Source organism: Trachypithecus francoisi, unplaced genomic scaffold (assembly GCF_009764315.1).
Source record: "Trachypithecus francoisi isolate TF-2019V2 unplaced genomic scaffold, Tfra_2.0 Lachesis_group8, whole genome shotgun sequence".
Classification (NCBI taxonomy): Eukaryota; Metazoa; Chordata; class Mammalia; order Primates; family Cercopithecidae; genus Trachypithecus; species Trachypithecus francoisi.
In genome coordinates, this window is record NW_022681473.1 from 13,682,892 (window position 1) to 13,710,639 (window position 27,748).

Below are 27,748 nucleotides of genomic sequence, written 5' to 3' on the forward strand. Positions count from 1 at the left end.
ATTTATTTTAATGATAATGGTGGTAATTTTTTATTTGACACTTTTTGTAATGCTGATGTTAAGCATTTCTCTGTAATGGAAAAAATGTCTCCTTTTTCTTCTGACTGGGTGGTCAGAAGTTGGATTTTAGAAAAAATATATTAAACAGGGATTACACTGACTTCCTTCCTTAAACCTCATAAAGCAATGGAGTAGGTGGGTAAGAAGAAATAGAAGCAATTTCTGGAAACAACTTTGGAGTAATGATCATAGAAGTTACAAATATCCAAGAATGCCTAAAGAAATGTATCTGTCCTTCCACATCCACAACACACAAATAGGATTTATAGTTAGGAGAGAAAGGATAGAGTCAGTCAAATGTCCAAGGTTCTTGTGATTGGTGCCGTGATAGAAGGATTGAGCTTTATAGACAGGCTCACGTTCTCCTGAGTTTGTGGGTGAAGCTCTGAGTCACTGGAGATTTAAGGTCAAATATTCATGCTCTCAGAATTATTTTCATAAGGAGGTATTCTTGATTCCACAGAATTGGGAGGTGAGGAAATTTCCTAGAAAATAAAACAACATTAATGTCCAAGAACAGGATCATTATCTCCTTCTCCTCCCATCCTTTCCTGTTATCATCATAATCATCAACAATACAAAATCCATTCATTGATGATTACTGTGCCAGATGCTGTAAAGATTATATACACAGTCCTCACAACAAACATTAGAAGAGAATGAAGATACTATTTTCATCTTACGGTTAATATATCTAAAATTTAGAAAGAATTATTAATTTTTCCTAGGTCATACAAGTAGAAAGTCACAAGTTGTAAGAAAATAATTTAACTTAATTCCAACTGTATAAGAAAGTACGCTCATATATTAAGTGCAGTATTTCCTCTTGCATTTTCGCATCTAAATTCTTTTCTACCCTTCATTCCACCTCTGAAATTCATAAATCTCTAATTCCAGGAACTCCACAAATCATTACCACATAAAAGTTTATATCTAAGAGTCAGAAACAGCTTCAAACCCTACAGGGAGGCTTTGAGACCATGTGGATGATTCCTCATTTGAAAAATCTCACCTCTCTTGAATTACAGCAGTTGGCATTCCACAACATGGCTACGGTAGAGATGATTATGCACAATTCCAGCGAAGTGAGAATCAGCAGTAGAGACACCATGCCCTAGGGGATATGATGCCTTATATCAAACCCAGTGGCAACATCCAGAGGAAAAAAAAAATGTCAGCAGGAAACCAGACTACAACATCTCCCTCCCATAAAGTAGAACAAAGTGAACCATAAATGAAAGACACAGACACACATAATACTGTAGAAGAGATAGTATATCAATCTAAAAGCATGAAAACACTTTCTCTGAAGAGAAAGATGTGTCGCATTTCTATGTCAACCCATGTGAAGTAGCTACAGGGGGAAGAAGCTGTAGAAACAAAATTCTGACACTATCACTAACATCTTCCAATGTGAATAGTAGTAAATTAAGGAGAGGAGTAGACGGTTTAGGAAAATGAACAAAATGACTGTTCCACGATTTCACTAATAGCACTTCATAAGGGTTTAGGCATTTACATTATCCCTAGAAACTAAAACACTACGCTGATATAAACACAAAATAAAATTGTTGGGCTAGTGATTCTACTATTATTCCTGAGGCACCCAGAAGCAACGAATACAGTATATCCCTGGAGGAAAAATACCACCGAATTCACAGAAAAATCAGGCTCTGACAAATATAAATTTAGATCATTAAAAATATAATAAAGAAAATGAGAACACAAACTTCCATAAGTAGTGTCTCACTCATAGCTGGGAATTGAACAATGAGAACACTTGGACACAAGGCGGTGAATATCATACACGGGGCCTGTCTTGGGGTGCGGGGATGGGGGAGGGATAGCATTAAGAGAAATATCTAATGTAAATGACGAGTTAATGGGTGCAGCACACCAACACAGCACATGTATACACATGTAAAAAGCCTGCACGTTGTGCACATGTACCCTAGAACTTAAGAGTATAATAATAATAAAAAAACAAAACAGGAAGCTTAGGAGTGAGTCTGTGATTAACGGTTCATAGATCATTGGGATGAAATGGATAATTCCAAAGGAAAATATTAACTTCTAAGTAGACCTCAGAAGAGGAAGAATTCTGAAACACAAATTTTTTAAAAATTGGTAAGGTTATTAAAAAGCTTTCCTTTGAAAACACCATGTTCATTTCATTCTAAAGTGCAGTCCTTCAAAACTTCATCATTCTTTGAACATTCCAGATTGCAGAGAAAGTTGTAAATCTCTCAAGTTTGTTTTATTAAGCAAGGAGCTATGATATGAAACTTTTAAAAAAATCTGTCTGGGGAGTGTAATAGTAGTAGTCGCAGTAATATTAATAATTATGTAACATGATATGCTAAGCCTTGTTTTAATTGCTTATCATATGTTAACTTACTAAATATTCACATCAATTCTATGAGATGGGTACTATTGTTATCCTCGTTTCAAAAATGAGAAAACTCAAGGGATTATCTAATTCAACCTTCATTATAAATAGGCAGCAGACCCAAAATTCAAATTATGGGCCGGGCGTGGTAGCTCACGCCCGTAATCCCAGCGTTTTGGGAGGCTGAGGTGGGCAGATCATGAGGTCGGGAGATCAAGACCATCCTGGCTAACACGGCGAAACCCCGTTTCTACTAAAGAATCCAAAATATTAGCCAGGCGAGGTGGCGGGCACCTGTAGTCCCAGCTACTCAGGAGTCTGAGGCAGGAGAATGGCGTAAACCCGGGAGGCGGAGCTTGCAGTGAGCCGAGATCGCGCCACTGTGCTCCAGCCTGGGCGACAGAGCGAGACTCCGTCTCAAAAAAAAAAAAAAAGATTCAAATTATAGCAGCATGGTACCTGATATATTATTTTTCTGTACATTCTGGATTGTTTGAAATATTTTATAATTATACATATTTTTCAAAAACATACATTTGATGTGGAGCCCATGTAATTGCATAGGTCCGGTGACTCTGAAAACTGACAACTCTTTAATGACTGGATATTAACTGCTAAATTTATTGAGAGAAAAGCAATCCCCACTATTGCAATTGAAGCACTGGCCATGTTCATTCCAAAACTGTTTTGTATCTGAAAAAGAATAAGAATTTTCGATTATTATATGCAGCACATACTTCATTCCTTTGGCAACAATTCATTGAAACAAACATTAATTGAATATTGTTTACACACCCATTGATATCCTAGATGCCAGGCAAACATCAATGACCAAAGAAAGATTTCTGTCCCCCACCCTCCATGGAGTTTATATTCTAGCAATAAAAACAAAGAGAAAAGTAAACATACTAATAGGTAAATTACATAATATTTTTGAAAATGATTAAGTACTAGGGGCTAAGAGAATGGGATAAGGAGAATCTGGGAATCCAAAGAGAGGAGTGGGGGTTCACGATATTAAATAGAAATGACACTGGGGAGAGGCATGAAAGAGCTGTGGGTGCCAGCCAAGAGTCTGTCTGGGGGAATATCCTTGCAGTTAGGGAACCACTCAAAGTCCTAAGGCCAGAATCTTCTGGGGAAGCAAGGGGCCAAGGGTGTTGGAGGCACGTAGGCAATATTAGGAAATGAAGAAGAAGGAAAGTTAACAGAGGGCCAAAACATGTAGGGCTCTGCAGATCATGAAAAGGACCTTGTTTCTAACTCTAAGAAAAATACAAAGCCGGCTGGGCGCGGTGGCTCAAGCCTGTAATCCCAGCACTTTGGGAGGCCGAGACGGGCAGATCACGAGGTCAGGAGATCGAGACCATCCTGGCTAATACGGTGAAACCCCGTCTCTACTAAAAAATACAAAAAACTAGCCGGGCGCCTGTAGTCCCAGCTACTCTGGAGGCTGAGACAGGAGAATGGCGTGAACCCGGGAGGGGGAGCTTGCAGTGAGCTGAGATCTGGCCACTGCACTCCAGCCTGGGCGGCAGAGCAAGACTCCGTCTCAAAAAAAAAAAAAAAATACAAAGCCAATGAAGGATTTGGAGCAAATAAATGATATACTTGGCTTTATGGTTTCAAGGGATCACTGTTTCCAGCAAGGGAAAGAGAAGTTCAACGATAAAAGCTAGAAGCCCGATTAGGAGAGACAAGGTGGATTGGATGAAATGTCATCAATAGAAAGATGAGAAAAGGCCAAAACTGGATATATTAATAGCTTGAAAGTAGAGCCAACATTATTTGCTGAAAAGTAGGATTCAGGACTGTGAAAGAAAGAAGACTCAGGGTTATTCTAAGGTGTTTGGTCTGGGAATCTGGAAGGATGATGTTCCCATCAGCTGACATGAGGAGAAGGTTTGAGGAAGAAAACTGGGAGTTGAGTTTTGGATCTTTTTTTTTTTTTTTTTTTTTTTTTGAGACGGAGTCTTGCTCTTTCGCCCGGGCTGGAGTGCAGTGGCCGGATCTCAGCTCACTGCAAGCTCTGCCTCCCGGGTTTTACACCATTCTGCCTCAGCCTCCGGAGTAGCTGGGACTACAGGCGCCCGCCACCTCGCCCGGCTAGTTTTTTGTATTTTTAGTAGAGACGGGGTTTCACCGTGTTAGCCAGGATGGTCTCGATCTCCTGACCTCGTGATCCGCCCGTCTCAGCCTCCCAAAGTGCTGGGATTACAGGCTTGAGCCACCGCGCCCGGCAAGTTTTGGATCTTTACATGCCAGTCTGATGATCAGGAGAGACACCTGGGCTGGAAATACTTATTTCAGAGTTGTGGACATAGAGATGTTATTTGAAGTCATAAGGATGTGTAAGATCACAGAAGAAGTACGTATAGATTGAGAAGAACAGGTGGCAAAGAATTCAGCTCTGGGGACCAGAACATTAAAAGGTCAGAGAGGAGGAGAGGAACCAAGAAAGGAGACTGAGATGGAGAAACCAAAAGATGGGAGGAAAACCAGCCAAGCAATGTATGCTGGAAGCCAAGTGAGGAAATTCCTGGAAGGAGGAGTGGGAGACTAACTATGCTAAATGCTACTCATAGGTTAAGTTAGATGAGGATCAAGAATTGACCATTGTTTTAGCAGGGTGGAAGTTTTCAGTGGTCTTAAAGACAGCAGTTACAGAAGATAGTAGGGAATAAAATGAAGCCTTACTGAAGTGGGTTTAATTGAAATCGGTAGATAGAAATTAGAGAAAGAACATGATGATTCCTTTGAAGGAGTTAAGCTACAGAAAGAAATATGAATGGCGCCTGTCCCTAGCAGAGAGAAATAATGTCAAGGTTTCCTTGTTTTGTTTTGTTTTTATGTTGAGAACAGTAACTGGATGTTTACATGCTGATTAAAGACTGGGCAAAGTAACTCGTGCCTGTAACCCCAGCCTTTCGGGAGGCTGAGGCAGGAGGACTGCTTGAGCCCAGGATTTTGAGACCAGCCTGGGCAACATGGCAAGATCCTGTCTCTACAAAAAAAAAAAGATAAAAATTAGCCAGGTATGGTGGCAAACACCTGTAGTCCCAGCTATGCAAGAGGCTGAGGTGGGAGGATTGCATGAGTCCCGGAAGGTGGAGGCTGTAGTGAGCTGTGACCACACCACTGCACTCCCACCTGGGTGACAGAGTGAGACTCTGTCAAAAAATATATATATATAGTGAGAGACACAAATTAAATTGATGCACTTGTATGGGGGAAAAAAGAATGGAATCTTATACTCAAGTAGAGAGATCAGCTTTAAAGAAAATCACAAAATTTTCCTATGGTAAGAGGCTAAAAGAAAAAATATATTGGTATAGATCTAGTCCATTAAGTAGTGGAGGTCTGAAAATTATCTTCTAATGGCTTCAGTTCTCTCAGATGAGACAGAAAAATCATCAGCAGAGAGTAAGGATGAGAGAAGCAGGGTTGGTGTTTGAGGACAGAATAAAATGGTAAAATAGCTATCCATGGAGGAGGGAAAGTGAATGAACGGAGTAGGAAAGTGGAGTATCAATGGCTACATGACTCACTAAGAACATATCATAGAGACTTAGCAGTTGTTTAGGAATAGAAGTTTGGACTTTCAGTTGTGAAACTAGTTAGTGGTGGGAGTTCTTACTTCCAAATAAGTAGAATTGGTCAAACGTGACAACACATAAAAATCAATAAGACTGGCCGGGCGCGGTGGCTCAAGCCTGTAATCCCAGCACTTTGGGAGGCCGAGACGGGCGGATCACGAGGTCAGGAGATCGAGACCATCCTGGCTAACACAGTGAAACCCCGTCTCTACTAAAAATACAAAAAAACTAGCCGGGCGAGGTGGCGGGCGCCTGTAGTCCCAGCTACTCGGGAGGCTGAGGCAGGAGAATGGCGTAAACCCGGGAGGCGGAGCTTGCAGTGAGCTGAGATCCGGCCACTGCACTCCAGTCCGGGCGACAGAGCGAGACTCCGCCTCAAAAAAAAAAAAAAAAAAAAAATCAATAAGACTTTTTCTAAGCCTCAGGTTCACCAATATTCAGAGCAAGCATCCTAGGAATGCATCCTCACAATGTATGTGATCTTATTTACCTACCATCTGAATATGTTAAGAAAACTCATTTTTTGTGCATTAAATGATAGTCAGCGTCTCAGTTGTATTCATGGACCCCTACTCTCCTACCATTTATGAATAACATATTTCCACTCCTCTGATCATAGAGAAAGAGGGAGTGCTACTTACCCATATTCTTGCGGGTTTTCTCCCTGCTACAACAGACAAGGTTCCCGAACTACAAAACTGTTTGAAAATAGGAAGTAAAACAGATAAAGGAATATTAAGTCTCAACCATTTTCTTCTTGGCCCTCCCTCAATTAGCAGATATTCAGCAATAGTCATACAAACCTCCTTTTTAAAATTCACATCCTAGGACACAAAACTGTACTTGATGTTGTTCATTTTATTTATTTCTTTCTTTATTTCTTTTGTCTTTCCATGCAATGAGTTTTATTCATCTTATTTTTTTAAATTTTTTTAAATTTCCATACGTTATTGGGGAACAGGTGGTGTTTGGTTACATGGATAAGTTCTTTAGTGGTAATTTGTGAGATTTTGGTGTACCCACCACCCAGACAGTATATACTGAACACAATTTGTAGCCTTTTATCCCTTACCTCCTTCCCACCTTTTCCCCCTGAGTCCCCAAAGTCCATTGTGTCATTCTTTTTTTTTTTTTTTTTTTTTTTTTTTTGAGACGGAGTCTCGCTCTGTCACCCAGGCTGGAGTGCTGTGGCCGGATCTCAGCTCACTGCAAGCTCCGCCTCCCGGGTTCACGCCATTCTCCTGCCTCAGCCTCCCAGGTAGCTGGGACTCCAGGCGCCGCCACCTTGCCCGGCTAATTTTTTTGTAGTTTTTAGTAGAGACAGGGTTTCACCATGTTAGCCAGGATGGTCTCGATCTCCTGACCTTGCGATCCGCCCGTCTCGGCCTCCCAAAGTGCTGGGATTACAGGCTTGAGCCACCGCACCCGGCCCATTGTGTCATTCTTATGCCTTTGCATCCTCATAGCTTAGCTCGCACTTATAAGTGAGAACATAAGATGTTTGATTTTCCACTCCTAGTTACTTCACTTAGGATAATGGCTTATGCAAGGATTTCATGACCAAGAACCCAAAAACAAATGAAATAAAATCAAAGAGAAATAGCTGGGACCTAATTAAACTAAGGAGCTTTTGCACGGCAAAAGGAACAGTCAGCAGAGTAAACCGACAACCCACAGAGTGGGAGAATATTTTCACAATCTACACATCTGACAAAGGACTAATATCCAGAATCTACAGTGAACTCAAACAAATCACCAAAAAGTAAACAAACAATTCCATCAAAAAGTGGGTTAAGGACATGAATAGACAATTCTCAAAAGAAGATATACAAATGGCCAACAAACATATCATTCACCTTTAAAAACTGAACTATCAGGGAAGTAATAATCAAATAATCAAAGCTGAATGAATACATTTTTAAATCACCCCTATTTTTTCTGATTGCATGTTGACCCAGATAGTGGAAATGATTCTTCCGATTTTCAGACAATAATCAGCAAACAAATTTCTTAACTCTCAAGCCAGGACTCTCTGCTGCACCACAAGGCAATTCATCAATACCCATTTTTCATTCAATGTTTTAAGTATCTATAAATGTAGCACATAGATATAAGACAATTTTTAGGACTTCATTTGTACTTGGCAAATGTGATTTCTCTTAATCAGAAAGAGGTTTTTGGCCGGGCATCGGGGCTCATGCCTCGCAATTCCAGCATTTTGGAAGGCCAAGCCTGGAGGACCACTTGTGGTCAGGAGTTCCAGACCATCCTGGGAAACATGGTGAAACCCCATATCTACTAAAAATACAAAAACAAAAATTAGCTGGGCATGGTGGTGCATGCCTGTAATCCCAGCCACTCAGGAGACTGAGGCAAGAGAATCACTTGAACTGGGGAGGCAGAGGTTGCAGTGGGCAGAGATCATGCCACTGCACTCTAGCCTGGACAACAGATCAAGACGCTGTCTCAAAAAATAAATTAATACATTAATTTAATTTAAAAATAAACAAAGAGTTCCTTGTTTCTAATTAGTTGTTCAAGAATTGCAAATCAAAACCACAGCATGCAACCTTCCAATAACCTACAAACAATACTTTTGTCATCAAACACATCTCCAGCAGTGGTATCTAAGAAATAACACACAGCCAGGGCAGTATGAATACTCACAAACACAGCACCCCAAAATGGGTAGCCTGTGTGGAAGGTGAAGAAATAGAAGTGCCTTTGGAGGTGGAACAGGTATTGCAAGGAACCCAGAAAGACACCCAAAGCCAGAATCATTGCTGCATTCAGGATCTGGATGGCCTGAAAGAAGAAGGGGGAAAAAGGCATAACAGTCATATACTAAAGTGGACAGTGAAAACAGACCATTTTAATTTTCCTCAGCAAGGAGATGTCGGTGCTTGAAATTGTTAAAGTGTCAAGCCTAAATTAACAGAACAAGAGCTTATCTGAAAAAGTTTTTTGTCCCACACTATCCGCACCAATTCCAGTGGCAGCCTTTCATCTTCACCTCTCCCCCACATTTCTATTATTCATTCTCAGGAACTCCTCTCAGAAAGTGGCAGGAGAGTAAAGGAGACATGGCAGGTAAGGTAGATGGAGTCAAAGTCTCTTCCCGGCATGCTTTCAGGCCATAACATGATGAAGGCAGACAGAAGTTAAGCCATATCATACTCAGCCTTTCTCTCAACCCAATTTTTTTTTTCTTTTTAAAACAGAGTCTTGCTCTGTTGCCAGGCTGGAGTGCAGTGGCGTGATATTGGCTCACTGCAAACTTCGCCTCCTGGGTTCAAGTAATTCTCGTGCCTCAGCCTCCCGAGTAGCTGGGATTACAGGCGTCTGCCACCACACCCAGCTAATTTTTGTATTTTTAGTAGAGAAGCGGTTTCACTGTGTTGGCCAAGATGGTCTCCATCTCCTGACCTCATCCTGACCCTCCCACCTCGGCCTCCCAAAGTGCTGGGATTACAGGCGTGAGCCACTGCGTCTGGCCTCTCAACCCAATTTTTAAATTTATAATATAGAATATAAGCCTCATAGAGCTCAGGCTCCTAAAATGGCTGGTCAAAAGGCAGAAAACCAAAAATGAAGGGTCTTGGAATCTGTTCTCCAAGGCTTGATGTTTTCTACCATGAAAGAAAGGCTCTGCATTTCTGCTCCCCAGATCTGTAATAAGTCCCAGTGTTTTCTCCAATTCTTCATTAACTCAGTGATAAATAACTCAGAATTTCCTCCTTCTCAGCATAAGCAAGGTTTTCCTCATGATACAGTTGGCTTTTGAACGACATTGGGGTTTGGAATGCCCACACCCTTCATGGTTGAAAATCCACATATAACTTTTGACTTCCCAAAAACTTAACTACTAATAGCCTACTGTTGACCAGAAGCCTTACTATTAACATAAACAATCGATTATCACATACATATTTTGTATGTAACATGTTATATACAATAAGCTAGAGAAACTAAAAACTTTATTAAGGAAATCATAAGAAAGAGACAATGTATTTACTATTCATTAAGTGGAAGTAGATTATTATAAAAGTCTTCATCCTCATCCTCTTCTTGTTGAATAGACTGAGGAAGGAGAGAGGGAGACAGTTCTTGCTGTCTCGGGATGGCAAACAGAGGTGGAAGAAATCCTCATGTAAGGGAATCCTCACAGTTCAAACACACATTGTTCACAGGTCAACTGTATTTATTTTCTTCCCTTTTAAATCAGTGTTTAAACTAAGGCTGACTTACCCCAAGAACTTGTAATTTTTCTTTCTGATAATCTTGTGATCCATCAATGGGCTGGTAGACAGAATTATTCAGCTCGTCTGGTCCCGCCTTACTGCCTGGGGTACCATGGGCAGAGGCTGATCCCAGTTCTGCATTATCAACTTCGTGGGAGGCCATTGGGGGTTGTTTATTGCTGTGATAGAAAAGAAATCCAAAGGCTTCATGCTTTCCCTTTTTCCACTAGCTACTAAAATTTTGAATGTTCCAGAAGGGTTCAATTCTGTTCATACATTACAATGATTCTCCACAAATGGGACACCAGGGCAGAGTAACAGAGTTTGTACAATATTCAATTCTGTCTTGCCTTGGAGTAGTAGACATCATTGGGTCATTACAGTAGGCCTTGGTACTTCACTTAACTTTGGAATGGTAAAGAGCAATTTCTTTCTCATTGTGCATGCACTGATATATAGTCCCTGCCTTTCTTCAAATCAGTCGAGGGCAACCAGACATATGGTTCCTCTGAGCAGTGGTCTCTTTATAAGAATAATGGCTTTAGCCAGATTCCAGTAATAATAGTAGGTATCATTTATTTAGTACTTATTATTATCTACCAGGCACTGTCTAGATGCTGTGAATGTATTAATATATTTAATCCTGTTATAATATTATTATTATTCCCATTTCACAGATGAAAAAAAATTGAGGTATAGAGAGATTGAGAAACTTACCCAAACTCATATAGCTTATAAATCATTTCAGATTCTACTAAAAACATTCTACTCTAAGGTCCAATATTTTTCAAATCATTACATTATATAGCACTATATAGAAGATGTCTTTCTGAGTATCAACATAGCATGATAGAGTTTAAGCACTATGGAAGATCCAAATTCAAATCCAGATTTCATCATTTACTAGTTGCATGACCTTATAGTGGGAACCTCAGTTTTCACTTCTGTAAAAATGAGAATGATTTTAATTTGTTAGTAACATTGCAAGAGGTGACTTTGATAATGTACGGGATTCTTAACCTATGAACAGATGGTATCAACTTTTAACTTATACTCTGCCTTCTGACAAAAAGGACTTCAAGTTTGTATATAAGAGTCACAAAACAACCACCTCAATCATTACAGCTAAAAAATATGTATCACTAAAGTACACATAGAATGCTTACATTGGGCTTCTGAATGTTGGGCAATGTAACTTCCTAATTCATAGTACCCTCCAACACAAAATAGTTGCAAAATGCTTATATGCTTTTGTAAGTGATGGGGGACATGGCATGAGATGAACCATAAACACATGAAATGATGCTGTATTCTGCCAAAACTATTGATTGGGTTAAGAATAAGATCTTAATATAAATCGTTCTACCATAAAGACACATCCACGTGAATGTTCATTGCAGCACTATTCACAATAGCAAAGACATAGAATCAACCTAAATGTCCATCAGTTGTAGACTGGATGAAGAAAATGTGGTACATACACACCATGGAATACTATGCAGCCATGAAAAGGAATGAGATCATGTCTTTTGCAGGAACATGGATGAAGCTGGAAGCCATTATCCTTAGAAAGCTAATACAGGAACAGAAAACCAAATACCACATATTCTCACTTATAAGTGGGAGCTAAATGATAAGAACAAATAGACACATAGAGGGGAACACACACTGGAGATTATCAGAGAGAGGAGGGAGGAGATCAGGAAAAATAACTATTGGGTACTAGGCTTAGTACCTGGGTGACAATCTGCACAACACACCTCTGTGGCACGAACTTACCTGTATAACGAACTTGCACATGTATCTCTAAACCTAAAATAAAAGCTTTTTGTTAAACAAAGAAAGTAAAGAATTGTATCTTAATTTCTACTTTTTGTCATCAACTATATACCAGATCCATTTTTCTAGTAACTAACTTTTTTGGTTAAACTAAATACATGCCACTTTCAGGATGTTTACCTTTCTGATACTCTGTTCTGGGGGCGTGTATGACCCTCATTTAAGTGTGGTGACAGATTTACTAAGCACTGACTTAAAGTGAGAGTCAGGCCATGTTTTATTATTACACTGGAAATTGCAATAAAAGTTCATAAAAGTTCCCTACCAATACTGATAAAACGTTTATTATAAATGTCATAAAATTTTCCTACCAATATGCCTCATCAAAGTTTCCTACCAATACTGATTTTCATGCTAAGATTAAATTACATTCTCTATGTATTTAAATATGGATAAATGTAAAATGACAAGGAGCCCTTAACCTCCCATGTTCAACACTGCACAGAACCCAAGAGCGAGGGAAGATCAATAAAGCTTAAAGCAAACTCCATATGAATGAGTTTCTAACGTAATTATCTGCAAGAAGTATAAATAAGAATAGCCAAAAAGCCAAGACTTCAGATTTATCCACTGGGAAATTTGTATGTATTTTGGATTAAATATCTAATGAACTAAGATGCATGCAATATGGAGAGTGTGGCTGCCTTATGACCAGACAATCTCTCTCCTATGTCTCCTGCCTCACCCCTTACCCCTCCCTATCTTGTTTTTTGTGGGTTTTTTTTTTGAGATGGAGTCTCGCTCTATTGCCCAGGCTGGAGTGCAGTGGCCGGATCTCAGCTCACTGCAAGCTCCGCCTCCCGGGTTTACGCCATTCTCCTGTCTCAGCCTCCCGAGTAGCTGGGACTACAGGCGCCCGCCACATCGCCCGGCTAGCTTTTTGTATTTTTTTAGTAGAGATGGGGTTTCACCGTGTTAGCCAGGATGGTCTCGATCTCCCGACCTCGTGATCCACCCGTCTCGGCCTCCCAAAGTGCTGGGATTACAGGCTTGAGCCACCACGCCCGGCCAGCCTTGTTTTATTGATTTGTCTTCCTTCAGAAGTTCCAAGTCCGCAAATGTCTTCAATGCTCTGTGCTATCCCACTATTCCTGAAAGACAAGTCCCCTCAAGCTTCACCTGGATAATTTCTGCTCTCCTTCCAGACTGATTTTTTATTTTTATTTTTATTTTTGAGATGGAGTCTTGCTCTGTCTCCCAGGCTGGAGTGCAGTGGCCCAATCTCGGCTCACTGCAACCTCTGCCTCCCAGGTTCAAGCTACTATCCTGCCTCAGCCTGCCAAGTAGCTGGGATTACAGGCATGCACCAGCACACCCAGCTAATTTTGGTACTTTTAGTAGAGATGGGGTTTTACTATGTTGGCCAGGCTGGTCTTGAACTCCCGACCTTAGGTGATCCTCCCACCTCGGCCTCCCAAAGTGCTGGGATTACAGGCATGAGTCACTGCGCCCGGCCCTTCCAGACTGATTTTCAGCCCACATGTCATACTTTCAGGACATTGTTTTTAGTCCTGGCCAAGTCTGGAAGAAGCATGCACCTCTTTTGGTTGCTCTCAGAATTTCCTCAACTTTCCTTTTCATACCACTTAATCAGCCTGAGCGTTAACTGCCTGGATACTTATCTGTTACCTCGTTGTCTACTCATCACTGCAATTCCAGTGCCTAGCTCAGAATCATCAGATGGCAAGCAGTTAACACATGTTCAATCAGTAACCAGACTTTCGGTCCAACCCCAGGTATCCATCCTGATAAATGATCATGGAAAATATCTCTACAAGCACAGGAGCCGCTCATCCCAAGAAACTCCAAGAGCATTTCTGAAGGGAGCAAATATCTAACCATATTATTTAACTTGATTTGTTTCAAATAATCAAAATAATCAGGGAGAATTTTCAGCCTTCAGGTGAAACAAACTATGTTTTCTAAAATGTGGTTAAATCAGGTATCTGTTTAAAAAAAAAAAAAATTCAGAGAAATGGTCCAGGTGCAGTGGCTCACGCCTGTAATCCCAGTACTTTTGGGAGGCCGAGGCGGGAGGATCACGAAGTCAGGAGGATCACAAGGTCAGGAGATTGAGATCATTCTGGCTAACATGGTGAAATCCTGTCTCTACTAAAAACACAAAAAATTAGCCAGTTGTGACAGCACGCGCCTGTAATCCAGCTACTCAGGAGGCTGAGGCAGGAGAATTGTTTAAACCCGTGAGGCGGAGCTTGCAGTGAGCTGACATGGCACCACTGCACTCCAGCCTGGGCAACAGAGCGAGATTCCGTCACAAAAAAAAAAAAAAAATTCAGAGAAATGTAGATTTTCTAGGAAACTACCAGTTAAGTTCAGCTCTCCAGCTCTTAGTAGGTGGCAGGCATTTGTTCTAGGGCTTTACTCATGTTTACTAATTTAGTTCTCACAACAGCAGATGAATGGCTACTACTGTTAGGATCCTTTCCATCTAACAGACGAAGAAGCTGAGGAACAAAGAAGTTAAGTAGCTTTCCCAAGCCCACACAGCCAGCAATTTGAGAAGCTAAAAATCAAAACCTGGCAATCCATCTCAAGTTATCATTACACTCTACTGTCCTCTGAGCTATGCTAAAATGCACTTTGCAGACCCCATACTTCAGGCATATCCAGATCACCCCTCATTGTCAGAGCTAGCAGACAAACTCAGGTGCAGCCAGTGGGATTAATGTATCTAAGAGGTGTGTGTGCCTGTGTGTGTATCCATACCCACATTTTCCCAAAGAAATTGCTGTATTATTATGTCTAACACTTTCCATCATGGCTCCAAAGGAATCATCACATCCTAAAGAGAAGCCATGCTCACAGTTAAATGTTCCAAACCTCTGCACAGCAACCAAACAGAGACCTTTGCAGACATCCCCAGTAGTCCACTGGGAGGCATTTTAACAAAAGATGCAAAAGAAAGGGGAATGTCTATGGAGAGGGAATCTATACCTTGGAGGCTTCAGGCTTTGGCAGACTGCTTTCCTCCCAAGTCCAGCTTGTCGCAAGTAGCAGACACTCAGAAAAGATCCCTACAGCATCTTTTCCCGATAACGGAAGCCTCCACAGACTTAATGTTATCTTTACCTTATGCAACACTTTAGAGGACTCGGTGAAAATGTTTTGCGGGCTGACTGACCAGTGTGCTAATCACATCTGCATCTGAGGCCTCCCTGATCCATTTTGTTTCCCCAGGGCTTAGTGATGATTAGGAAACTGGCGTGAGGGGTAACTGTCTTCTGGCTTTCAGATGTTGCTTAACACGTTGTTGGAACAGGAAATACAAGCAATAAATACGGGTAGACAAGTGGGAAGAGGTTGTGGGATGGAGGTAGAACAGAGTTAGTTGCATAGCAAGAAGAGATAAAGTCACACTGTCAGAGAAGCATCTGGAGAAGGGAGGTGGTCACCCTGGTACTTCTTTTACATGATGTGCCAGCAACGGTGCTATGTACCTTATATGCATGATGACATTCAATTCTCACATGCTTAGAGAGGTTACTTTGCCAATATCACAGATATAATAATAATGCTAATTATTGTTTAAATGTATTAAATGATTACTACGTACAGGTCATTGTTCTAAATGCTTTACATGTGTTAATTCATTTCATCCTCACAATAACCCAGGACCCAGGTACTACTATTAATCCAATGTTATGGTAGAGAAAACTACGGTATAGAAATGTTACCCAGTTTTCCTAAAATTTAACTGGAAAAGCCCTGTGCAAAACCTCTGTTTTGTACAATGGTGAAGCCCGAAGTGTGCCAGTTATCCTAATATGATTGTTAAAATCCCTCCTTTCAGTTTTTTTCCTTTTTGTTTTTGTTTTTTTGTTTTGTTTGTTTATTTGTTGAGATGGTGTCTCTCTCTGTCGTGCAGGCTGGAGTGCAATGGTGCGATTTTGGCTTACTGCAACCTCCACCTCCTGAGTTCAAGCAATTCTCCTGTTCCCACCTCCTGAATAGCTGCGACTACAGGCATGCGCCACCACACCCAACTAATTTTTGTATTTTTAGTAGAGACAGGGTTTCACCTTATTGGTCAGGCTGGTCTCGAACTCCTGACCTCAGGTAATCCACCCACCTCAGCCTCCCAAAGTGCTGGGATTACAGGCATGAGCCATCGCGCCTGGCCTCCTTTCAGTTTCAAAAGTGGCCAAATTATATACTTATCCTAAATAAATGTCCTAAAATAGGTGATAGAAAGATCAGAGCCAAGTGACAGGGAGTAAGGAAGTGGGTAACGTGAAGATTCAAACCACAATCCTTATGAAGGTCACAGGGCCAGGCCTGAGAGAAAGGCCCAGAATGAGGGCACAGCCCCTGATCCATGCCCCAGGGGAGTCTGGGAGACAGAGAAGAATGTTCACAGCAAGGAAAGCGAGGTCCTAGTCCTACAAACGGGACCATAACTGGGGACATGATCACAGCAAAGAGAAAGCGGGCCAGACACCAAGACCAAAGCATAGTGTGTGGTGCAGAGATTGTGAATATGAAATGAGCGGGGGCCCAGCTGCCAGAAAATTTCTGCACAGGCGTTCTGCTGGGAGAGCTGGCACCTGAGCCCTAGGGCAGCGGCTCTCCAGGGTCTACGTTTAGGAGCGAAGGAAGGGACTGAGGAAAGAGAAGACGGAGGCAGAAGTCAGAAGGAAATAGCCAAAAGGAAGGTGGTAAAAATAAGATCCTTCCCTCCCCGTTTTAGCCAGAACCATTGCAAATGGAATACTGAAGAAGAAAGAGATAACAAGATAACGCCTTCAGTGAAGAAGAGAAAGAAATCTGAAGAAGTGAAAGGAAAGAGTGGATGCTTTCAACATGCTCGTTTTGAATTTGGAGCTGTAGAAAAAGCCATGAAAGGAAGTCACTTAAACTCTAAGACTGCAGTTCTCCCATTTGTAAATTGAAGACCATAGTTTCCACTTTGGGGTATTAAGTTCGAATGACAGAATCCATGCAAAGGTCTTAGTAACTAAGATCTTCACATGAGTTCAAAATAAGTAATAAAAATGATCGGGGTCTTTCTTCAGTTCCTTAGAGAGAGGATGATTGTTGAGAAACCACTTTCAAAGGAAGAGTCACAAATAAAAATTTAATATGCATACCATGGGCAACATGATGTTTTGACACATGTGTATTTGTGAGGTCATTACCACAAAGCAGATAATTAATCTACCCATCAGATCACATAATCATCTTTTTTTTTTTCTTTGGAGGTGGAGAGAACATTTAAGGTCTCCTAACAAACTTCAAGTATACAAAAATATCCCCAGAATGTAATTATCTGATTTTACCTCATTAAAGCAGAGGGGGGAAAAAAGTAAAATAAATACATAAAAATTATTTTTATTTTTTATTTTTATTATTTTTTGAGACAGAGTCTTACTCTGTCACCAGGCTGGAGCGCAGTGGCACAATCTCAGCTCGCTGCAACCTCCACCTCTGGGTTCAAGCAATTCTCCTGCCTCAGTCTTCCGAGTAGCTGGGACTACCAGTGCCCACCACAACGCCCAGCTAATTTTTGTGTTTTCAGTAGAGATGGGGTTTCACCAGGTTGGCCAGGATGGTCTCGATCTCCTGACCTCATGATCCACCTGCCTTGGCCTCCCAAAGTGCTGGGATTACAGGCATGAGCCACTGCGCCCGGCCTGGCTTAATTCTTAAATGTTTATGTGAATTTAAGACAAATTACTTCCTCTTTCTGAGCATTGCCTACAAAATGAAATGGCAGGATTTTATCCTTTTTAAAGGCTGAATAGTATTCCTTGTGTATGTACACCACATTTTGTTTGTGGATGGATGCTTGGGCTGACTCCATATCTTGGCCATTGTGAAGAGTGCTGCAGTGGACATGGGAGTACAGATATTTCTTTGACATACTGATTTCATTTCCTTTAGATATATACCCAGTAATGGGATTGCTGGAGCATACTGTAGTTCTATTTTTAACTTTTTAAGAAAACTCCATAAAGTTTTCCATAGCAGTTGTACTAACTTACATTCCCACCAGCAGTATATAAGGATTCCTTTTTTTCTACATCCTTGCCAACACTTATCTTTTGATTTTTTGATAGTAGCCATTCTGACTAGAGCGAAGTACCACATGATCTCACTCATATGTGAAAATAAGTAGAATAGTGGTTACCAGAAGATGAGGAGGGGCGGGGAAGGGAGGGGAGGAGGAGGGATGCTGAGGGATGCTGAGGGATTCATCAACAAAGCTAGAGTTAGGAGGAATAAGTTCTGGTGTTTTATTGCATGGTAGGATGATGAAAGTTAAGAATAATTGTATTATATATTTCAAAATGGCTAGAAGAGAGGTTTTTGAATGTTCTCATTGAAAGAAATAATGTTTAAGGTAACAGATATGCTAAGTACTCATTACGTGATTTATACATGTATTGAAACATCACATTGTAGCTGATAGATACAAGGATGTGTTAATCATAATTTGTTAAAAAAAAAAAAAAGAAGAAGAAGAAAAGGAAGAGAAGAGGTTTTAGAGCCACCCTTCTAAAATCCAGCCACATCATCACTCTTTATCTTGTACATATGTATTATCCCACACTCAATAATTTACTTTGTTTTTAGCAAACATTCACCTGCCCAATATTCTCTCACACCAGTTTATATAAAATAATTTTACTTCCATGTTCAAGAGAAACACTATTGCTCAATTTTAAGTTTTATTGAGAGTTGTGTAACTGCTTGAATAGCAATTGTTTCCTAGAGAACTAAAGTTCAGCAACTTAAGATTCCAAGCAGTAGAGTATAGTGGCTAACGTACAGAGTATAGAGACAGACCTAGAGGCAGATTGCCCGATTTTAAATCTTGAACCAACACCAACAAGTTGTATGACTCAGGCAAATGATTTAACCTCTGTTTGTTTGCTTATCTGTAAAACTGGGGTAATAGTGATCTATTTCTCTCTTTAAGAAGATTAAATAATTTATCGTAATGTACTTGTACCATATTCTGACACTTAGGAAGTCCCATAGAAGTATTACCTCTCAGCTGCATATTAACTGCCAAAGACAGATGTTCACTGTGACAGGTTCAAATTCTTTATTTGACAAGTAAACAGCTATAGGCGGCATTTTGTTGAAAATTGAATAGTATCACTTTAACTAAAAATAATAATAACCAATATCTTGGTAAAATTTGCTTCCAGGAGGATGTAGCATCCAAAACATACATTCAATAAACTATTGAATAGCCAATGGCACAGTTCAATTTTCACCCTTGATATAAGAAATCTACCAAAATTAGAAGTATTTTTGGATATATTATACATATAGACTCCCTGTTTAAAGAAAGGAAGCTGTATAAAGTAAGTGTTAATAAATAATCATTTAATGAATGCTCTTAGGTGGCAGGATAACTCTTTGCTTAACCAACTCAACCAATCAATTATTTTGAGTGTGGAAGAAACATTCAGAGGAAAAAGGAAAATCGAACATCAAATTTCAGTTAAGGGAGTGGTTATTTGAGCTCTAGAAAATAAATAGAATTTACTTCTGGAATAATCTAAATAGGCAGTCACATTGCATTATTGTTAGGATTCAACTTTACTGATTAATAGCAAAGTCTACATGAATTAAAATATCTGCACATAAAAGGGTTTTGCCTTTCATGAGAGTTAATATGTTAAATTTTACACTATGCTCAAAGTTTTGCCTCCTGCACATTTTTATGTCTCTCTCTATTCTTTATTCTTCCTGAAAAATATTAGAACATATTTATTGGAGGTTCATATCAATTAGATCAAGTCATTGTCATTGAAGACATATTTCTGAATCTTCTACATAGAACAGAAAAAAACTTAAATGTATAATATGAATTACCTAATAATGTTAAATTAATAAGCCATACCCCTACTGAATACAAATATTTAGAAATACACATTCACTAATCAACTGATCAGGACCTTTACTGAAGTAGGGTTTTTAGAAACCAGAGACTTAAGGAGAGATATACACCAACTATATTTTTGCTCTGAAAAAACAAAACTGTTTTCCTGCAAAATACATAATACCAGCTTCAAGTTTCCATTTCTCCTTTAGCTCAGAGCAAGTTTGACTAGAAGATAATAATCCTAACTCTTCTGCTGTTGTCTGAAAGTCAGCAATAAAAGGACTAGGATCCAATTTTATTTCATTCTCAGTAGAAACTGGTGTAAGCCACACTGATTTCCTAAAGAAAAGGGAAACAGAAAGCAGATAGTGTTGGCACACTTGGGATCAAGTCAGTTTTACCGCTGTTTAATATCATGATCATTTTCAGAATAGTCATTCAGGAGTGTGGCATAGAGCCAGCATACTACGCCTTCTGGATCCTCGTGGACTCTTGGTATAGGATTTGAGCAGACAGGATTACAAAAGAGCTAATTCCAGATAGTCTCCCCATGATTTCTGCATCAAACATGGAGTGGAAAGATGAATAGTCTTAGATAATTTGTGATGCTTGCATTAGAAGAGTACCAATGTACCCAGCAAAATAGACTCAGCCAAATGGATCCTAAGAACAGTAAGTAAAAGCCACCAAAGGCTTAATCTGACCCACTGTGGTGGTGGCAAAGTTCTATATGTCAAAGTGAGTAAGTGAATATGAGAGAGAGAGAGACTACAACATTAAAATTCACGCACCCAAAACCTAAACAGACAACTTTGTTGGCCAAGTCTTCATTTTTTTTAAGGAAAGTAGGTTTCAAGCAACATAGTAATTTACTATCAAACTAGGAATATCTATTTATCATTGTTACTCTGGTAGCCTACAGAGGCAGTAGTTCTGGGGCATTAGATCAGAACTCTGTGTTGCTCCAAGCATTGGGTAGTTTATAGAATTGAAAACATATGTATGTGTGTGAAAGATAGACAGAGACAAAGAGGTGGAGATGGAGAGAGCACGGAGAGAGCAGGGAGAGAAACAGGCAGAGACAGAGACAGGCAGAAAAACCGACAGACAAAGACAGAGCGAGAGAGAGACAGAGGCAGAGCGAGAGAGACAGAGGCAGAGTGAGAGAGACAGAGGCAGAGCGAGAGAGAGGCAGAGCGAGAGAGAGGCAGAGCGAGAGACAGAGAGACAGACCAGAGAGACAGGAACAGACCAGAGACAGAGACAGACAGGGACAGAGACAGAGAGAGACAGAGACAGAGAATCAAGGGGTGGTTTCTATTTAGAGTTCAACTACTTTCTAGAATATCACTAAACCCCTCAGCCTTTATGAAAATACGTTAAAGGGAAGAGTAAAAGTATTAACCATGTGAATGGACTTAATGCCATTTACATCCTATTCACGTGTGTGTATTCCTCCTCTGTTACTCCGAATATCTTCTGAACTGAATAGGACTGAACTGTACACTTAAAATGGTATTTTATATTATGTATTTTTTACCAAAATTTTAAAAAATTTCTGCCTCCCCCCGAAAAAAAGTACTATAATCACATTAAAAGACATTGCACATTGGCTGAGCTCTAAGTTCTTATTTTGATGTCAACTATTTCCATATATTAAGCAAGGATACAATTTGTCCTGTGGCTTGAGATGGTTTCCAAGATGCATCACTCAGATTTATAAAACATAAATATTTCAATGGCATGGTTAAAAAAAAAAAAAGTGTATCAGGATACCTTTCCACTTAGTCTCAAAGTTCACACGAGGCTCTTGGGATTCAATATCTCAGTTCCACAAAATTGCAAGCAAAGTACATTTAATGATTGGGCTGATAAGCCCTTCCTTCATGAATTCTCCATGAGTTAGTATCAGCTGAAGGTTTGGTTTTCTTACGTTTTTAGCCACTTACTCTTATAAGATGAAATTGGGCAATAAAATGTATCAGAAAAAAATAGTATAAAGGACAAAACATTGAAAGATAGTATCAATGCTTAATTGTATCACTTACTAAAGGTGACTGAGTATTTAATGACTCTGCTTTGTAGTTATTATAAAATGACCTAGTTAAGGCCGGGCGCGGTGGCTCAAGCCTGTAATCCCAGCACTTTGGGAGGCCGAGACGGGCGGATCACGAGGTCAGGAGATCGAGACCATCCTGGCTAATATGGTGAAACCCCGTCTCTACTAAAAAATACAAAAAACTAGCCGGGCGACGAGGCGGGCGCCTGTAGTCCCAGCTACTCCCGGAGGCTGAGGCAGGAGAATGGCGTAAACCCGGGAGGCGGAGCTTGCAGTGAGCTGAGATCCGGCCACTGCACTCCAGCCTGGGCGGCAGAGCAAGACTCAGTCTCAAAAATAAAATAAAATAAAATAAAATGACCTAGTTACACTAGATTGTCTGTTAGGACCATGATAAATCTACATATTTTTATTCTAAAATAAACATTGCATTTAAAATATGAAAACATTTTAAAGTATTCATTAAAACATTTGTGTAAATACTAATTTGGGCTTTGTTTACAATTATGGGTGAATCGTGTTATATTCTCCAAAATCTAGGCTTCTGCAGAAGCTTCTCATAAGCAAAGGTAAAGCTAAAACATTCCAAAGGAATCAGATCTGCTGGACTTACCTAGAGGCAGAACACTCCAAATGGATTTCCTCCGGGTTGTGATCTATATTCCTTGGGGTAAAGTATAGCTCGGTTTGAAAAAGAAGAGTTTCCTCAGAAATGACCTAGGAGAGCACAAAGTTTCAGTGGAAGATATTTGGAGTAACAGAGGAGGAATACACACACGTGAATAGGATGTAAAAAACATTCACAATCTCAAAAATGGCTAGTGTCATTCTTAGGTATAAATGGAGCTGACAACTCACTGGGACAGAAGAGGACCATTATCCCGAACAGTGAATTTAAAATGCCTGGGGACAAAACAGTCTTAATTCATTGCAGCAAATTTAAACTGCCACTTACAGCCATCTCTATGATTCATTAATGAAAAGGTTTTCAACAGTTCTTTTGAGAAAGGTGATTTGTAAGTCAAATAACAGAGTGGTTTAAAGCACAAGCTTTGGAGAGTATTCATCCTGGTTTGGCATCTAAACTACCACCAACAAGGGATGGATCCCTGGAAAACTTGGTAAAGCACCTTCTGAAGCTCCGAGTTCCTAATTTCTAAAATAAAATGCCTTATTCAAAAATGATCATTATCATTGGTCACTGGCCCAAAATATTTGTGTAGTGTGAATATAAATTGTTTAAATTTGGGAATCTAAGAGAAGAGAATATCCCAGGATAACAACGCAGTTTAGGATTTGTGCCTAGCTGAAGAACAAACAAGAGATTTCATTTTAATGAAAATCCACTATATGTTGACACAAATCCTCATGGAACATGGAGAGATTTCAAATTACCTAACATTGAAAGTGATAGAGCTTCCAAGATTGGCGACCTCCCACATTAGAAGAATTAAATAAAATTTAAAGCAGTCTGCTAATATTTAGTAAAATACAGTAGTAGCCTAAAGGCAACTTAGAATCAGTTCACTAGCCAGTCTATAAATCTGTGATCTAAGGTCCTGTGCACACAGAATGACCCAATATTCAGTGAGAAATAATGAGAAATTCCGTTGTCCTCTGCCCATAAATTACTACAACGAGAAGCAAGGATTATTTTTTTAAAAGACAATTTTAATATTAGGCATAAGTCTGACAAAACATTTAGTATTTTTACAAACAATCACTGTTCTCACCCTTGTCCTGATGCCACAATCATGAACAAGATATATAAACTCATACACATATGTATGTATCCAATTTGCAGGGCAGCCCATTCCCAGATGTAATTCATCCGCAAATATATACAGATTTCTGCTTTCTGCAAGTGGGATAACTGAGACCATCAACCAGTCCAGAGAGCAATTTATTTTCACTGTGGAAAGAACCATATGAAAAGCATCAGAAGTATGTCTATCTTAAGAAAGTGTTCAAAGAATAGTCAGTTCTGCCCTTTGAGATAAACAAAAGGCATTTATTTCTCTGGCAAGGGTAACCATGGCTTAAAGGTTTTCTGATAAACATTATTAAGATTATTTTCCAAAATATCTAATTATGTCCCCAAGTAACTAGATTTCAGTAATTTCATGGGGGAGGTGGGAAGATCAACATGCAAGAGGAAGAAAAAGCGTAACTGGGCCGGGCACAGTGGCTCATGCCTGTAATCCCAGCACTTTGGGAGGCGGAGGTGGGCGGATCACGAGATCCATTCTGGCTAACACGGTAAAACCCCGTCTCTACTAAAAACACAAAAAAATTAGTCGGGTGTGGTGGCGGGCACCTGTAGTCCCAGCTACTTGGGAGGTTGAGGCAGGAGAATGGCGTGAACCCAGGAGGCGGAGCTTGCAGTGAGCTGAGATCTCGCCATTGCACTCCAGGCCTGGGTGACAGAGCGAGACTCCAAAGGAAAAAAAAAAAAAGCATAACTATATAGCCCCTTAATTTCTCCTAAATAAGTTATATTACATGGAGGGTGATCTATTTGGGACAAAACGTAAGGGGCAGAAGTGAATTGCAGTGTATTAGAATAAAAGCGATATCATCCCAGTATACTTTTTGGAAAGAGAAAGAGGAGAAAGAGAAAGAGTGGTTATAGAACAGTAGAATTCATGTCTAGAGCAGCCAGCACCAGAAACAATCTCAGCCATAAAAGGAAAAAGAAAGAGAAAGCCCCTTATCTGGGATGTTAGCTCCATGCAAGTTTCGTTGTCAAAGCCATCTTTATCCTCTATAGTTAAATCGTCAGTAAGTCAATCATCATTATTTGCAATAGATTCATTTGGAGGAACTGAGTCTTTTCAGCATTAAGAAGTACATATTTATATTATTAATGAGCAAGTGGCCACAGAGGACTCCACCACCACTGGAGCTTGGAAGTCCCGCCTTTAGTGAGAAATCAACAAGGTAAGACAATGCACATTTCAGAAAAGGAGTAGAGGAGGCAAGTGTTCTTGCCTCATAACCTTTAAACCACAATTCTCTATGTGTTTGAAATACTGTTCTCACATCACCTAGGAAAGATGATCAGGAAGGTCCTTCCTAAAGGAAAATAAATTCCAGCAGCTAAGATTAAAGATGGATGGAAAGGATGTGTGGGCATGGACACACAGAAAGCCCATACTTATGATTTCACTGCATTTTTTTCACACTAACCTTAGAAAGTCGAGTTTGGGGTTTGTTTTTTTTTTTGTTTTTTTTTGTTTTTTTGTTTTTTTTTTTGAGACGGAGTCTCACTCTGTCGCCTGGGCTGGAGTGCAGTGGTGTGATCTCGGCTCGCTGCAAGCTCTGCCTCCCGGGTTCACGCCATTCTCCTGCCTCAGCCTCTGAATAGCTGGGACTCCTGCTGCCACGCCCGTTTTTGTTTTTGTTTTTGTTTTTGTATTTTTCGTAGAGACGGGGTTTCACTGTGTTAGCCAGGATGGTCTTGATCTCCTGACCTCGTGATCTGCCCACCTCGGCCTCCCAAAATGCTGGGATTACAGGCGTGAGCCACCGCGCCTGGCCTGTTTGTTTTTGAGACGGAGTTTTGCTTTTTTTTTTTGAGATGGAGTCTCACTCTGTCACCCAGGCTGGAGTGCAGCAGTGTGATCTCGGCTCACCGCAAGCTCTGCCTCCTGGGTTCAAGTGATTCTCCTGCCTGAGCCTCCCGAGTAGCTGGGATTACAGATGCCCACCACCACACCAGGCTACTTTTTGTATTTTTAGTAGAGACGGGGTTTCACCATGTTGGTCGGGCTGGTCTCGAACTTCTGACCTCTGGTGATGCACCGGTCCAGGCTTCCCAAAGTGCTAGGATTACGGGTGTGAGCCACCGTGCCTGGCCAGAAACTCGAGTTTTAGTTTGACATTCTCTCAAATAGCTGAGAAAAAGCCTTAGAAACACACATAGATACTTTCACTGCAGCAGAATCTTCCTTTGCTCAGGCTTCATGAAAGACAGGGACTAAACACCCTACCCACCCTAGATAGCCAGAATTCATGGTCGTTCTTTCTCTCCATGTGCTGTTCATTTCAATAATTAACTGTTACGTGGTGAGCTGCACTGATCTAGGCATTCTTAAAATTCATCTTAGGTAAAATGGAAAAACATCAGAAGCTATATGCGGTCTTTGCTTCCAAAGGTGTTACAGGCCGAATGGGTAAGAAATTGACTTATCAGTTTCAAAGAAAAACTCCATTTCAAATTTAAAAAAGAAAAAAAAAAAGAGGTCTACAAAAAGAAACCATAAAGAACATAAAAAGTAATATTGAAATGCTACTTTACAGATTACATTTAGTCAGGCCTTGGAGCTGGCAAGCATTTGGATTCCAGGCAAAACAGAAAAGATACATGGGAATCAACTTGTAGACAGCAACTCGCTGACTTAGCTTTCTTCTATTAACTTTGCAGAACCGTTGATGAGTTTAACATGAGTGAAGTTCAGAGTAGTCTTTTTAAGGGAACAAAACAGATATCAGCATCAAGCAAAAAGATGAGTCTGGAAGCAGGAAGATCAGCTAAGATGCAACTGAGTACCTTACAATATGATACAATCAAGCACCAGTAATTCGCAGCGGGTTTGAAACGTTAGACTGAAGGAGAGCAAAGGACTATTCCTGAAGAACCTCTGCAAATGAGTCTCAAAATAGAAGACCAAAACAGAGAGAGACAAATAAAAGTCTGAGAACCGGGACATTTAGGCAGAAAGAGAAAATGTATCCTCCGTGTATTGACACAAGTCTACCTGGCCTGAAAGCTTTTCTTCTTCTAGCCAGTTAGAATAAGATCGGATTTCTTCAGAGAGTAAAACGCCTGCATGGAAAGCGATCATTATGATTAACTCCTTCAAGGAAGCATTCTCTAAAACTTGTTATTTACCATGGAGGTTCTCAGCACCAGTCCAAATCAAGACAGCAAGGAGCATCAAGACTTCTAAAGCCATGGAGACCTTCATCTGGGCAGACCTCCAGCACAGGACAACTCGGGAAACAAGAAGTGGCGAGTGGTTTAAGTGATTTTTATATGGCATCCCATGGCTCAGCTGCCTTCGTTTTCCTCCTTATTTGGGTAGTTCACAGGATGCACTTATCACAGGGTCAACTACCTAAAGGCTGAGACTCTCTTGATTATCCAAACACTGAAGCTCAAAGAGACATATCAAGAAAAAAGTGTTATTTGATAACAGTCTGTACAAGGCCTGTTACAAACATCAGGAGGATGGCATGGCACGCAATGCTTCCAGTAAATAGTAAACTACAGGAAACTGTTCTTACTAACGTTCAGGTGTTGTAAGTTTCCATCTAATATGAGAACAGCCTAGATCTTTCACACTTGAAATCAAAAGACTATTATTTCTTCATTTCTATGGGTTTGGCTGGAAGAAGCAAAGCAGAAATGATAAAGTGACTTGACCAGGAACATAAATCCCTAGGAACAGACAGGCACCCAAAGGAAAGCCAGGTCTATTGGTGTTAGGAAAGTTGACAAATCCATCTGTGTTCTTTCTAAATTAATGTGTTAGTAACTTTAGTCATTTCAAACCTGAGACAAGAGAATATTTTATATGTATATATATACATACATAACTTTATTGGTATAAGAAGTTTATATGTATAATTCATTTCAATACTCAAGGAGAATAAAAGTTCCAGCCATAGATTTTTATTATTGTATTTTTTAAAAATGTTAGT

At 40.1% G+C, this 27,748-nt stretch overlaps 2 protein-coding genes across 2 annotated transcripts; both read right to left on the bottom strand.

Moving 5' to 3' along the window:
- MS4A3 (membrane spanning 4-domains A3) lies at positions 1-15,215 on the bottom strand. The gene is made up of 7 exons (XM_033206269.1): positions 15,081-15,215; positions 10,294-10,465; positions 8,713-8,850; positions 6,687-6,743; positions 2,984-3,142; positions 1,073-1,174; positions 1-545 (listed from the first exon to the last, which is right to left on the bottom strand). The coding sequence occupies exons 2-7, from the start codon at positions 10,447-10,449 to the stop codon at positions 468-470; spliced, it is 690 nt and encodes a 229-aa protein (XP_033062160.1). The 5' UTR covers positions 10,450-10,465; positions 15,081-15,215; the 3' UTR covers positions 1-467.
- A 4,015-nt stretch (positions 15,216-19,230) lies between these two features.
- On the bottom strand, positions 19,231-27,701 carry OOSP2 (oocyte secreted protein 2). The gene is made up of 4 exons (XM_033204653.1): positions 26,937-27,701; positions 23,776-23,954; positions 22,656-22,759; positions 19,231-20,322 (listed from the first exon to the last, which is right to left on the bottom strand). Exons 1-4 carry the CDS (start codon positions 27,085-27,087, stop codon positions 20,112-20,114), a joined length of 645 nt encoding a protein of 214 aa, XP_033060544.1. The 5' UTR covers positions 27,088-27,701; the 3' UTR covers positions 19,231-20,111.
- Positions 27,702-27,748: the final 47 nt, after the last annotated feature.